General features: G+C 41.0%; 1 protein-coding gene across 2 annotated transcripts in view; it reads right to left on the bottom strand.

Annotated features, from left to right (window-relative positions):
• Window positions 1-14,859, bottom strand: part of JAM2 (junctional adhesion molecule 2) — a 52,353-nt gene that overhangs the window by 3,200 nt on the left and 34,294 nt on the right. Inside the window, exons 3-8 of one of the 2 annotated variants that reach the window (XM_070406995.1) lie at window positions 9,873-9,980; window positions 8,943-9,095; window positions 6,407-6,609; window positions 3,851-3,950; window positions 1,358-1,465; window positions 1,104-1,234 (exon numbers count right to left, since the gene is read on the bottom strand). In XM_070406995.1, the coding sequence (XP_070263096.1) occupies window positions 1,179-1,234; window positions 1,358-1,465; window positions 3,851-3,950; window positions 6,407-6,609; window positions 8,943-9,095; window positions 9,873-9,980 (728 nt within the window). In that variant the 3' untranslated portion in view covers window positions 1,104-1,178. Of the gene's footprint in view, window positions 1-1,103; window positions 1,235-1,357; window positions 1,466-3,850; window positions 3,951-6,406; window positions 6,610-8,942; window positions 9,096-9,872; window positions 9,981-14,859 lie in introns of those variants that run through there. The other variant, XM_070406994.1, reaches the window with a different exon arrangement.

Raw genomic sequence — 14,859 nt, 5'->3', positions numbered from 1 at the left:
TGTAAAAATCATTCTTAGCTCATGGGCCATAAAAAAAACAAGTGGCAGGCCAGAATTGGTCCACAGGTTGTAGTTTGCCCAACCCTGTCTGAAATGCAAGTTCAAGAAAATGGTTCTCTTAGATTTTCTGCCAGACGAAAATGGAGTAACATTCTTAGCTAATGAACTACCAACACCCAAATCAATTCTTTAATTCATTTTTTTAAGAAAAAATGTTTACCAAATCTTCAAAAAAATACTTATATATTCTTTGCAAGTAGAGGTAAAGATGACAAGAATTTTGAGCAATCTTTTGTCTGTTCTTTCACTGGTGACCAGCAGGGGGACTCAGCCGATTCCATTCATAAAGTTACACAGGACTAGTTTGTAGTACCGTGCAAAAGAACAAGTATTATTCATTCACAGAACAGCTCTTAACTATAAAGAATATCCTTGAGACCATGTTCATGGAAACATTTTATGACAATATATACTTATAGGTATTATTAGAAACCCCTTTTAAATTTAAGTTTTATTTTTGTATAGAATATTTGTTTTTAAACCTAAACTCCAAAATTAATGTTCACTACGAGACAGTGGATCTAAAACTAGTTTATGCTGTAAATTTATGTATTATTCCATTAAAAATTCTACTTCATATACTATTCCCAATGGACTTGATGGGGGAGTTCTACAGCTTTTGAGCTCTCAGGTAATTTTAAAGACTAAGGAAAAAGGAAATGCATTAAGAGAATAAAACAGATTCACTTTAAATCTCACACATTTACATCAAACCTATCACCAAATTGGGGTTTAGCATCACCAGAGGTCTAGACATGAAGAACTAAGAACCTTGTTCAGAAGCAACTGTAGTATAACAGGTTGTTAGTTTTTACTGAATAATTCTCTTCTACATACAGTTGTGCTAACTTTGACATTCAACATTCCACTGTTATCCATTGATAAAACAGTTGACAGATTTCAATGAAATATCTCATCATAAAACCAGAAATCAATTTACCACTTGCGATATACAATTCCTAACTGAAAAGGATCTTCAATGCATGTAAATGCGTGGTGAACACCCAGCCACGTTGACTATGTCTTGGTATCGCTGCACTAGGCCACGCCAGGGAGCCTCCTGCGTATCCAGTGGTGCCTCCCGGAACGTTGGGCTGAGGCAGCTCTGCCTTTGCTCCCTATGTTTGCCAAGGTGCTTCATGACCCACCTGCAGGTCATCTTGGATATCCTCTACTACAGAAAAAGCAACGAAAAATAGTCTCCAGAAAAATGTTCTCGCTTCTTAAGAGAAACGGTGTCGCATAAGAAAACTCTCTACCCACGGGAATCTGTCTAGTCAAGGGTGAAATCACTTACTTGAAAAGTAGCCTTTCCTCTGGGCATAGCACACACCAAGGCCACAAATGGAAACCACTAAGGCCACTACCACCACGGCCGCTATGATGCCACTCACGTTGAGATCATCTGGAATGCAACATGAACCAGGAGTGAATTCATGTCCAATAGGAGGACAGATGCAGTCCTTCAACTGAAAAAGTTCCTACAGCTTCTGTTTGCAGCTGTACCACAGACATGGGTAGTTTCATGCTTTTGAAGTCTGAGCAAAAAACTCACTTTCAGGACATGGTTCAAAAGATGATTACCTATACTTCAGAAAGAACTTTAGAACAGTTCACATGTTCTGCTTTTGGTTATGTTATTAATGATAATTCAAAAAGAAAACTGAACATGAGATTTCAGGAATTCTTGTGTATTTCAAATTATATAAATTCCAAACCAAGGGCATGAAATACCTAGGAACAATGGATGAGCATTAAAAAAACTAATTTTAACTTTTAAATTAACTATACCAGAAAGAGTAGATATGTGGAAAACATGTGTAACTTAAAGCGGAACTATAACAAAACACAAACTATTAAATTTGATCTGTTATGTATTTTATCTGTTCTGTATCTGCTAGAAAAATGTAACTGGAATGTAAAAACCATAATACCACAGATATTACTTCTCAAGATGTGGGTAAATTAGGCATTAAAATTAAACATGACCATTTAAAGAAAAAATAAATAGTAATAATGTAAGTGGTACAGGTTACGGTAAAAACCATGAGGACAATATATGAATGAATGAAGTTAGGAAAACGCTGGATTGTGTTAATTTTTTTTTCCTCTAAAATATATTTTATTGATATTTTACAGAGAGGAAGGGAGAGGGATAGAGAGTTAGAAACATCGATGAGAGAGAAACATCAATCAGCTGCCTCCTGCACGCCCCTGACTGGGGATGTGCCTGCAACTAAGGCACATGCCCTTCACCGGAATCGAACCTGGGACCCTTCAGTCCGCAGACTGATGCTCTATCCACTGAGCCAAACCGGTTAGGGCGGATCGTGTTAATTTTTATAACAGATTCTGATGAATTTTCCTAATGATAACTCCAAAGCAGCATTGAGAGAGATGGTTTCTAATAATTAATCAAATGCTCCTGTTTGACTATCAGTATCAACACCTGAATGAATTTGGTGGATAACATGTATCCCTGAATTTAAAAAAAACAAAATAAGCTGAAACCGGTTTGGCTCAGTGGATAGAGCGTTGGCCTGCGGACTGAAAGGTCCCAGGTTCGATTCCGGTCAAGGGCATGTACCTGGGTTGCGGACACATCCCCATTAGGAGATGTGCAGGAGGCAGCTGATCGATGTTTCTCTCTCATTGATGTTTCTAACTCTCTATCTCTCTCCCTTCCTCTCTGTAAAAAATCAATAAAATACATTAAAAAAATAAAAATAAAAACACTGTAAATTCAAACTTGCTCGTGGAAATTAAAATATGCTATTGAATATCTTATACTTTAGGATATCCTGAAATCTAACAAGGTTATATTTTCTTTAAAAAATAGTGCTGAATTTAACTGTACTTAGACAATACACATTACTGCACACATATCTGCATACTCCTAAGCACATTGGGAAAATGAATTTCTGACCCCAAAATGCTGAGGACAAGCTCCTGAACCAAGGGGAACCTCAGTCTTCTGCCTCAGGGTGCAGCCTTCTGGAGCGACCTTTAACCCCTGGGGGTACCATCTCAGCTCAGCCTCCTCTATTACACTCCATGTTCAAAACACAGTTTTCACACAGGAAGAATGAAACCAAGTTATTAAAAATAAAATGAAAAAATAATATGCTTGTTCTGAAACTCTTACAATCTGAAAAGATTCTTGAGCCCTAATTTTATTGGATTTTAAGAAGCTCATTTTGTGTAACATAATATATAGCAGCTACTTTTTATAGCAACCTAGATGTTTATATTCAACATCTTTTTTGAGAACCTACTTTGCAGTAAGTCTAACATAGTATTTCCCAAGATCAACAAAATTAACAACAATAGGCTAGTAACAAGTAAAACAGACAACACGTATATAGTGTTCACGATATGCCAGCGCTACTCTAACACTTTCAAATATTATTTCCATCTTCCTAACAACCCTATGAGGATGGCATATTATTACTTCCATTTTGGGGAGACTGAGGCACAGAGGTCAAATGATTCGCCGCAGAGTGTGTAGCTAGTACATGGCAGAGCCAGAATTGGATGCAAGGAGCAAAGATGCTGTTTTTAATCCATCTCCCAAACAAGCCACGGGTATTTAGCATTGTATATGGATTTTAAAAAAGCATCTTTGCTCCTTACATCAAGCTGGTTTTAAACACTCCCTCCAGATTATCCTCCCAACCACTCAGCCCTTTCCCACCCCTTGCTCTTCCCCCCCGCACCCCCCCCCCCCCTCCCCGACTCCTTACACCTCCTAACTGCAAGCCATCTGTTCCTCCCAGTAGTTCATGCTTACCTACTTGCATTCGTTTCTCACGGCACCTGCGAAATCCAACAGAATTACGGGCTTCACAGTAATACTCTCCGCTGTCCAGTTTTGAAACAGTGTTAAATTGCTGAAATTTTGTGGAAGGAAGAAAAATCAATGTATTTTTTTAAGCAATAAATCTGTAAGTAGACTCCTAAAATAACCATGTCGCTTGAACCTTTGCGGTAAGTTGGTCTTTCCTTTTCAATGACTTTAAGACTTTGTATTTTTACTATGAATTCAAAAATCTTCCACAGCTTCATGGAGCAAATAGCTAGGCCTCCTGTTTAATTTGACAGAGAAAGATTTATGGAGAAGTATCTTTTTGTGTGTGAAACTGGGAAAGTAGTACAGTTAGAAAGCAATGGGCATTTTTTAAAGTTCATAGTACATTGTATTCTAGAAGTATTCTAGGGACTTCTAATTCTCCTAGTTAACCCCATTTGCAAGGGAAAGGAAGGAAGGAAGGAAGGAAGGAAGGAAGGAAGGAAGGAAGGAAGGAAGGAAAGAAGGAAGGAAAGAAAGAAAGAAGGAAGGAGAAGGAAGGAAGGAAGGAAGGAAGGAAGGAAGGAAGGAAGGAAGGAAGGAAGGAAGGAAGGAAGGAAAGAAAGAAAGAAGGAAGGAGAAGGAAGGAAGGAAGGAAGGAAGGAAGGAAGGAAGGAAGGAAGGAAGGAAGGAAGGAAGGAAGGAGGGAGGGAAAGGAGGGAGGGAAAGGAGGGAGGGAGGGAGGAAGGAAGGAGGGAAGGAAGGGTGAGAGGGAGGGAGGGAGGAAGGAGGGAGAAGGAGGGAGTAAATGCAGTGGTGCTTGGACTCGGTAGAGGACCCCCCAGGTCCAGCACAGAGGGGAAGAGGATGCTCAGAATCATTCCTTCATGCTCCTGTCACACCTCAGTCCGGCAGCAGTCACTGCTTAGCCATGAGAGCCAAGAACCTTTAAGAAGCACCTATCCTGGCCTTTGCTCTTTATGCAACGCATGTTCCTGAAAATAGCCAAGGTTCTTATTAACCCTTTTCCTCTCTCACTTTTCTTTACTCACTACCCACCCACTTTCCCTTTCTGTAGACTTCAGCGTAGTGGGATGAAAGCTTTTCCTCATTTATTTTAACTCTATGGAAGCATCTCTCACTCCCCCAAAAGTCAGAATACTTCAACAATATTGGCCATGAGCTCAATGCCGAGGGTGTGTATAAACAATCAGTTAGACTAAAACAATGATCTTCCAACACATTACAGCTGGTCATTAAAAGGAAGTCACCGTCACCCGCACACTGGTGTCTTGGTTGCTGCTCATTTCTCAAAAACTAAGCTGGTTCTGCCCTTGACATCACAAGATACTTCAAGGGTAACTGAGGAAAGTGAATGTTATCATCTCAGACTCGCCTTGGGGCTTTTATCACCTGCTCTGAGAAAAAATAAACTGGAAAAGTAAATATAGCGAAGTGTGATGGCAAGTTTTCTGCCCAGTTTCACCAGGACCTGCTGACTCACCCTACTGACGCCCAGAGGGCCAGAGCGTGGTCTTCCTCAAGGGGTAGCCACATCCATTGATATGCTTGTTATTTAGCCAATTTATCAATATGCTTTTTTCTTTTCCAGAGGAGCTAGTTTTTAAATGTTATAATGCACTTGTAGGTTGAAGGCATGAAAGGAAATATTATACCCTCCTTTTAAAATCCATCAAAATTATTATTACCGGGCCTTTAAGATTTTTTTGATGATAGTTGTGGTAGTAATTCTGCAGTATGGGAAAGCAGACATTTTAAAACTGACATGTTAAATTTTGGGAATGAAAAAGAAAGCTTCAAGCTTAACGATCTTGATTTTGACTTCCATCTCTACCTTACACATCAGAGACAAAAAGGTAAAAATACTTTAATTTTTAAATGTCATTAACTTTAAAGAGTTTGTTTGTTAGGTTGCCATTAGTGTTCCTAGAAAGGTGAAATTTTCCATCAATGAGAAAATCTAAAGTCATAGATTCTTAAATCATGAGTCAAGTCAATTGTTGGTGATCTAGTTATGGAAGAGTTTAATGACACAGACATCCTATCAGAGGTTGGCAATGCTATTCCTACATGGCTGGCACTGGGGTAAGGGCATCCCCCTAGTATTCTGCTCAAGACCCAGAGCAGAAGAGGAAGCCAAAAGACCAACAATGCCTGATGAGAAGTCCTGGAAGCAAGGCCATTGGTGGGCAAAGAAGGAAGAAAGGGGGGTGCATCTCCCTGACATTGTAAATACTACCTTTCCAGGCCAGGAAGGCAGCTGGGGTGAACTACCTGATCCGTCATCATGGATCAACCTGCTCCGTCCCGGCTCACTGTGTGCTCAGCTCCCCAGTCGTCTATTGTCTTCCCATCTCCGGTCCCAGCCCTTCCCCTCCCTTCTCTGGGCATGTACCCCCATCGTTCCTTCCGCCCTCTCCTCTCTCCACTTAACAAGCAATGATATCAGCCCTCTATTCTACATCATTTTAAGTTCCAATTATCTTTTCCCCTCCAAATGCCAAACAGTTATTGGGCCAAGGCTTGCCATGCCCTCACCAAAGTTCCAGATTTCGTATTCATTGTGTAAGAGCTGTTGGTGACTTGGGCGTCGAGCTTGGGATTCCCAAACAGGCGGGTGCCGTCCTTAAACCACGTGTATGTAGGAGCCGGGTTCCCTTCTTTGTCTTGACACCGCAGCTCCACCACGGTTCCACTCAGAACAGAATTGGGGACTTCACACGTTGGAACTCCTGGAGCCACTGAGGGACGGGAGTCAGATGGCATTGGTTATTTATAAGCCAAACAAGGATTTTAACTGCCAGGAGAAGATTGATCAGACATCTGTGAGCGAGACTGGCTACTTGCTCAAAAGACCTATTGCCTTTCTTCACGGGCACATAGCTAGACCACATTTGCTGGCTTCCTAGCTGCCTGATGGGGTCACGTGCATGAGTTCTGTGACATTTCCAGGCCTGCTCCATAAAACCCTCCTGCACAACTCTCCATTCATTCACTCCCCCACCCCCTCCCACTACCAAGTAGGTGTCAACACCCATGGTGACCTCAGAAAGCTGAGTTTTGATGATAACAGATCTACATCAGGTTGGGTCTCCAATAATCTCATCAAGTAGAATTATATAACCCCACCACTACAATCTCTGCCCCAACCATTCAGACTTGACCTCCATGAGAAACTTCTATTATGTTAAGCCACTCGCTGAGAGTGCTTTTCTGTTATAACAGCAAGCATGATGTTAGCTAACACAACTATTCTTCAGATGAACAATCTTTACTTTCTCCCTCACTAATTGTTTTAATGTTTTATTACCAAGTGTATTCAAAATAAATCAAACCTGAGTGCATTTTTTCAGGCTCATTACTCAAACTAATATTCTATTCTGGGCCGGGCTGGTGTGGCTCAGTGGTAGAGTGTCGACCTCTGAACCAGGAAGGAGGTCACGGTTCGATTCCCAGTCAGTGCCAGTTGGGGGCGACCAGGAGGCGGCCAATAAATGATTTTCTCATCACTGATGTTTCTCTGAAATCAATAAAAATATATAGTTTTTAAAAAAATCCTATTATGCCTAGAACTGGCCAAATTAGAGAATCTGGCCACAGGGATTTGTAAGTAAACCAGACTTTACTAGATAACTTAAACCCAGGGAAACCCAGAATTCTAAGTGGTGAGCAGAATTTTAAGACAGTCCCCCAAATTCCCCAGCCCTGGTATACATATACTTTCTCTCATTTATTCCATCAAACATTGATCTAGGTATCTAGGAGATGAAGTTAAGATCCAAAATCCACTGCTTCTGACAGGGGCTGACTTAACCAACCACTCTTTTAAATGTGGTTTTCTCTGGCTCATCACAAAAGGGAAAATGAAAGATTCAAAGCATGAGCACAATTAGCCATTCTTTTGTTAGACTGAAGATTTCAGCCTTGTAAAACCCTGGGCAGAGAGCCTGTCGGGTCATGCTGGACGTCTGATCTACAGAACCGTGAGCTAATTAGTGGGTGGGGTTTTATGCTGCTAAATTTGGGATCACTTGTTATGTAGCAATAGAAGGCCAATACTCCAGCTGATTCCCCTGCAAGGTTTTCTGAATTTCTTCTATACTAGTATGTCACTAGTATTATAGAAAGAGCCTGGGTTATATAGAAAAAAGAAGTGATTTTATTTTATTATTTTATTTTTTATTGATTTCAGAGAGGAAGGAAGAGGGAGAGAGAGATGGAAACATCAATGATGAGAATCATTGATGGGCTGCCTCCTGCACACCCCATCAGGCTCTTTCAAGTCTGGGGATTGAGTCTGCAACCTAGGCATGTGCATCGAACCATGACCTCCTGATTCATAGGTCGACGATCAACCACTGAACTACACCGGCTGGGCAAAAAGAAGTGATTTTATTCCTCTTGCTTGGTATTTTATACTAATATCTATGAAGGAGCAAAGATCATGTTCCTCTATCAACAGTAATCATGAGCTGTTAATATCCATCAGTGATTTTTACAGTAATTAACCATAAGGCCTTTGTGGTTAGCTCCAAATCCTCACCCTACCAGCTGTGTGGCCTGGGAAAACCATTTAACTTCTATTTCCTCATCTGTGAAACTCAGGTTGTCAGTGACGATGAAGTAAAATTACATATTTGAAAGGGCCTGATGCATAGGAGCTGCACAATAAATGCTAATTTCTTTTCTTTACCAAATAATTTCTAATACTTCCCCTGGCCTACCCTTTTGTTTTATGCTTTTTTATCATCTCATGGGATACTCTCTTGTGTGGTAGGAGAAATACTACATATGCTGAAAGCTATTGCAGGAAAATGCTCCTACGTACAGAGTAGGGCCATTAAGATTTACATCCATCTTGAATGAAGAGAGGTTTTGTGATCACGAGTTAGTAATAGTCACAGTTCATCAGCCAATGAGGTGGAGTGAGAAATGGTCGAGACTCCGCAGGAAAGATGGTGCTGGTGGTCTCTGTGACTCTGCTGCCTGGGCCCTGAGTTGCCCCACTGCCCCCAGGGCTGGGTGATGGGGAGGAGGGCAGGGAGCAGTAATCACACAGATACAAGTACATCACCTAATACTTCTAGAGTGACCGTGTTCTCTTCCAGCCTTTGGCCTTCGTTAGTTGGGGTGCTAACTTCACAACGGTATTTCCCGGCATCCTTTCTTGTAACATTTTTGATCCTGATGCTGAAATCCATCATCTGAGCTCGATCTTTAAAGTCACCTTTTAGAAAGAGAAGACAACAGTGTTGATAATAATACAAGTCACTGTCTATATACTACCTTCCTCAAGTCACTTCATTCAATACCCAAAGCAGTTATTTTTCAATCAATAAACTTAACTTAAAAATTGTATATGGGTGCTGCTATTTCAAACTTATTTTTTAAATCACCCACCTTAGAGCGATCAATGCATGGCTGTCTTATTGTATCTGTACTATAACCACTGAGTTATTGTGCAACAAATCCCAGACATCCTAGCATTTCTTTCATCCATCAACACTTTAAATCAAAAGCTCATCCCATATTCAATAGGAAGAATAGGGAGTAGAAATGTAAGACAAATAAAAAATAAGAGAAAGCACTGGGGAAAGGTAGTTGCATTTACCCTCCTCTAAGTCTTACTCCCTAAGCGTTGCAGTGTTGGAGATACTGAAATACGATGAAGTTATTACAACTGAGCAGTGACCTGGCATCCCACCGGCACCATCTTGTCTTCCTTTCTCTCGAGAGGAAGAACAATTGCATTTTACACCCTGGAGGTCTGGGCTGAGCAATGCAGGGTCCAGGGCCCCAGTGGAGTTCGCCTACTTCTGTGCTGTGTTCTCTGTTTCGGGGGCTGTGTGCTAGATCTCCGTCACTCACTGTTGGTTTCATCTCCCACTTACAAACACATATTTCCAGCAGCCAGCTATGTCCTGTTCTCATGTGTGAACTAAAGGGTAGCAGCTGTGCTTGGTGTTTGTTCTCTTGCTCTTGCCTTGAGTCCACAGCTTCTTACCTCTGAGATCCTGGCCATAGTAGACAAAGGAGACACTCTGCCCCAGTTTCTTCCACTCTAATCTGGAGGCCGGGGTCTTCCTTGGGAATTTGCAGGTTAAAATAACCTCTAGAAACAACAACAAAAGAACTTGTTTGCTAAATTGTCCCTCTGAAATTATATTTCACTTAATTAAGCAATGAATTTTTAACATCCTTAAGATATTCCTTTGTATTTCTATTCATTCATTTCATCCATCCATCCATCTATCCATTCATTCATTTTTTAAAAATATATTTTATTGATTTTTTACAGAGAGGAAGGGAGAGGGATAGAGAGTTAGAAACATTGATGAGAGAGAAACATCGATCAGCTGCCTTCTGCATACCCCCTACTGGGAATGTGCCCACAACCCAGGTACATGCCCTTGACTAGAATTGAACCTGGGACCCTTCAGTCCACAGGCTGATGCTCTATCCACTGAGCCAAACCAGTCAGGGCTCCATTCATTCATTTCATCAATCCATCCATCCATTCATTCATAAATTACCTCAACATGTACCACATGGCTTAACCCAAAGGTAAACTGAAAGCAGTATAGCTCTTCCACATAATAATTGTGTGACACTTTGTTACTTCCCCTAGTTCTTGGGCATCAGTTACTATCTGTAAAATAAGATAACATCTCAAATTCTTGTGAGTCTTCGAATACAATAATGTATGCACAGTAAGTACTTTAAAACGGCAGCAATGATTAATTATCTTATCCTTTCCAGCCTCAGACTTTGAGGATTTTATAGTCTGGAAGAAGAGGCAAATCAGATGATGCCATTTCGGTCCAATGTGCTGAGCGCCAGGGTGGAGGTAAGCTGAGCGTGCTTCATAACCAGTGCCCAGGAGAGGCACTAAGTCCAGCCCAGGCCATGCTGTGCACACGCACAAACATTCCCTCAACTGGCTATATTCCTACTAAGATCCCTTCTTTGGTTACCCTCTACGAATGCATTAACACAAACCCAATATTGTCTTCTAACAAGTTGTTGAATCCTAGCCCTTACCACAATCCAGATAAATTATGGTAAAACTCTGTCATATGTCTGATTTTGATGGTAAACAGAATTAATGCCATTAAAAAAGATACCAACTCAGGATATTACATGATAAGGTAGATTAGAAAGCAATACTTATAATACTATCCTGGTTGTATTAAAAATATTCACATAGGTATGAACAAAAAGCCTCTATAAATATATATCAAAATATTAACCCAGTGATGATTTCTGTGTGATAGATTATTTTTCTTTTTGTTTTATGTAGCTGCTAAAGTTTTTTTTTTTTTTAGTTCCACATATATTGATAGAATTATAGAAATAGAATAAAAGGTAATGGAAAATAGAAAGTAGGTTAAAGAAAGGCAAGGGGAAAAAAAACCCCAAAGTTGTTTTCAAAGATGCCTAAAGATGTAAAAGCAGGTATTACCTTACAGAGAGCCATCATTTTACAGACATGTTTACAGTTAGACTGCAGAGACAAACGCGTGCTGAGGAACTGGTCTGAGGAAACACAGTTCCATTCTGTTGATTAAGGAGAATGGGTGGGGACTTTCCGGAGTGTTGAGTTTTAGATAGGTTTCCTTCCCGTATTTTGTTGAGTTTCCAACAATTAAACACACACCCACACTCATTTTTAGCCCATATTCCTAGTTCTTAGGAATACGTTTACTTTCAATTGTTTCACATATTTAACTAGACACACGCACACCCTTCTCGGTGAATTCTTCCTAATTTCTCTCCTCACTGCTCTATGGGGAACCTTTGCAGAAACTACATTCGAAAACATAACCAAGGATTTTCCTAAATGCAGTGGACTCCGCTCCAGCCTCATTCGCACTGAGCACGTGGACTGTGGGGAAATGGTCTGTGCAACTTGTCTAAAATACACTGAGTACTTAGCGTGCGTCCGATACTGTTCTGGAGCCATGTCAAAGGGCAACACAAAGGTCTCTGTCCTTTTGGATCTTACAATTGGCAAGAGGTCAGAAAATCATGAAGTGAATTATATAGTACTAGAGGCCAGGTGCACAAAATTTGTGCACTGGGGGGGGGGGGGGGGGGGGTGTCCCTCAGCCCAGCCTGCACCCTCTCTAATCTGGGACCCCTCAGGGGATGTCTGACTGCCAGTCCGACTGTTGGACATCCCTCTCACAATCCGGGACTGCTGGCTCCCAGCCTCTTGCCTGCCTGCCTGCCTGCCTGATTGCCCCCTAACCACTCCCCTGCCATCCCGATTGCCCCCAACTACCCTCCCCTGCCAGCCTGATCACCCACAACTTCCCTCCCCTGCCAGCCATTTGTGACCCCACGGGGGCAGCCATCTTTATGTGAGAGTGTGACGGTCAATTTGCATATTACCTCTTTATTATATAGGATATTAGGATAAGTGTTATAGAAATAGAGTAGATCAGAGTACAGGAGGCATGGGAATTCTGGGGGATGGGTGCAATTTAAAAAAATAATGTAGTCAGAGTTCACCTCGTTTTGAAGGTGACATTTGAACCAACACTTAAAAGATGGAATTTGATCCTGTCTGAATGGCTCCGTGGTTGAGCATGGACCTATGAACCAGGAGGTCACAGTTCGATTCCTGATCAGGGCAGATGCTGGGGTTACGATCTTGATCCCCAGTAGGGGGCGTGCAGGGGCAGCCGATTAATGTTTCCCACATCAATGTTTCTCTCCCTTCCTCTCTGAAGTCAGTAAAATAATAATAACAAAAAAAGATGGAATTAGAATTCCTCAGAATTCTAACTAGAATGTCCTAGAACTCCAATGTAGAATTTGCCATGTGGTTCTTTGGGAGTGCACTAAGCAAGGGATGAGCCAGGGCCCAGATCCTGACGTGCCAGCACCTTGACCCCCGGACCCGTGAGGAACAGTAAATCCGGGGTCAACATCTGAGTATAAAGAACCAAGTGAACTTAAAAGATAACTGCCACGGACTCTCCTTTTTCTTCTCAGCCAAAAGTCAACACTCAAGGCCAGCATCATTCTGCCTCTAGCCCTCAGGGTCATTACGTCATCATACAGTAGTTTAGCACAGGCTTTCAAGTTAGACCTTTGCCAAATACCAGCTGTGTGATATTGTGCAAATCACCTAACTTGCACAACAGGTAAAGTTGTTGTAAGGTTTAAATGGGATGATGTATTTATGTGCTTGGGTGCACATGGCACTTTTCATACAGTACATGCGCCATAAATGGTCATTACTACTTTCATATATGAGGAGCTTCTCTTAGTTGTAGTGGTAAGACTGCCTCGGCATGACAGAAATCCACACTTTATTACAATTACAAATTCACCTAAAAAATCACTTAGATTTGAACTATAATGTTACCTCTGAGACAGCAAAGAAAATTATATAGAGATAAATCATATTTTCTCAAAATAAGACATATTGAAACAAAAAATGTACCAAGTTTTTCCATTAAGATGCTTATTTCAGCCGAAACCGGTTTGGCTCAGTGGATAGAGCATCGGCCTGCGGACTGAAGGGTCCCGGGTTCGGTTCCGGTCGGGGGCATGTGCCTGGGTTGCGGGCACATCCCCGGTGGGGGATGTGCAGGAGGCAGCTGATCGGTGTCTCTCTCATCGATGTTTCTGGCTCTCTATCTCTCTCCCTTCCTCTCTGTAAAAAATCAATAAAATATATTAAAAAAAAAAAAAAGATGCTTATTTCACTTAGATTTAGAAAAGGTAATTCTTGGGTTTTTTTTTAAATTTTAGTGCCTGTTTTTTTATTGCTTTTTTTTTAGAGAGAGAAAGAGAGAGAGAAAGACAGAGAAACATTGATGTGAGAGCAAAGCATCAATTGGCTAGATCAATGATTTTCTCTCATCATTAGTGTTTCTATCTCTCTCTCCCTCTCCCTTCCTCTCTGAAATCAATAAAAACATATTTAAAAAAAAATCAATTGGCTGCCTCCTGCATGCCCCCTACTGGGGATTGAGCCCACAGCATGGGCATGTGCCCTGACCAGGAATTGAACTGGCAACATTTTGGTGCACAGGACAATGCCCAATCAACTGAGCCACACCAGCGAGGGCTAATTCTGTGTTTTGATTAGAACAAATATTTTGTTACACTATGAATTTTAGTTTTTCTAGGATTCTGTACTGCTGACTATCTTCTGGTTTTCTTCTCTGTGTGCAAGTTAAAAATCATCAAAATCTTATATAATGCAAGAAGAAAATTGATACTACTAAAGTAATTGTGAAGAATTCAAATTACTTCTGTGGAGAAAAGCATCCTATTAAACCCTAATTTATAGCTCTCGGGGTTGGACACTCTACATAAGGCTGTTCATATAATTTATAAGCCTGACAGAGCTGCCGTTTTTTTGGTCTTATTCTGTTTTTAGCTCCACTATGGGAAGTGATACAGAACAGCAGTACTGGAAAGAAGGAATTAATTCATGATTTACTGGTATTGACATCAGAGTGATAGAGACAAGAAGCTGAATGAATTGGATGGAACACACATATACATAAATCACAAAATATTTTAGACTGCAAGTGAAATCAAGTTACTACATGCAATATTCTAAAACTAAAAAGTGGTAGAAGATAGAAATTTATTTTTGCTCTATGGAGAGCCAAGTTGGAATGATTGGGGCACATAGAAAAAGGAACCAAAATGTAATTCTTAATTAAAAGGAGCAGAAGTGAAACAAAAAGATAGAAAATACTTACTTGGGACTAAGACTAACATTTGATTGCAATAAATTATAGAAGAATTTTCTGCAGTAAACATAAAACACACATTAAAAAGTAACGTAGCCCTGATAGGTTTGGCTCAGTGGATAGAGCGTTGGCCTGGGGACTGAAGGGTCCCGGGTTTGATTCCGGTCAAGGGCATGTACCTTGGTTGCGGGCACATCCCCAGTAGGGGGTGTGCAGGAGGCAGCTAATCGGTGTTTCTCTCTCATCGATGTTTCTGACTCTCTGTCCCTC

This window comes from Myotis yumanensis, unplaced genomic scaffold (genome assembly GCF_028538775.1).
Source record: "Myotis yumanensis isolate MYYU_CA2020_CCGP unplaced genomic scaffold, mMyoYum1.0.hap1 SCAF_2, whole genome shotgun sequence".
Classification (NCBI taxonomy): Eukaryota; Metazoa; Chordata; class Mammalia; order Chiroptera; family Vespertilionidae; genus Myotis; species Myotis yumanensis.
Note: the sequence above shows the minus strand (reverse complement) of the source record. Positions and strands in the feature narration are given on the sequence as shown.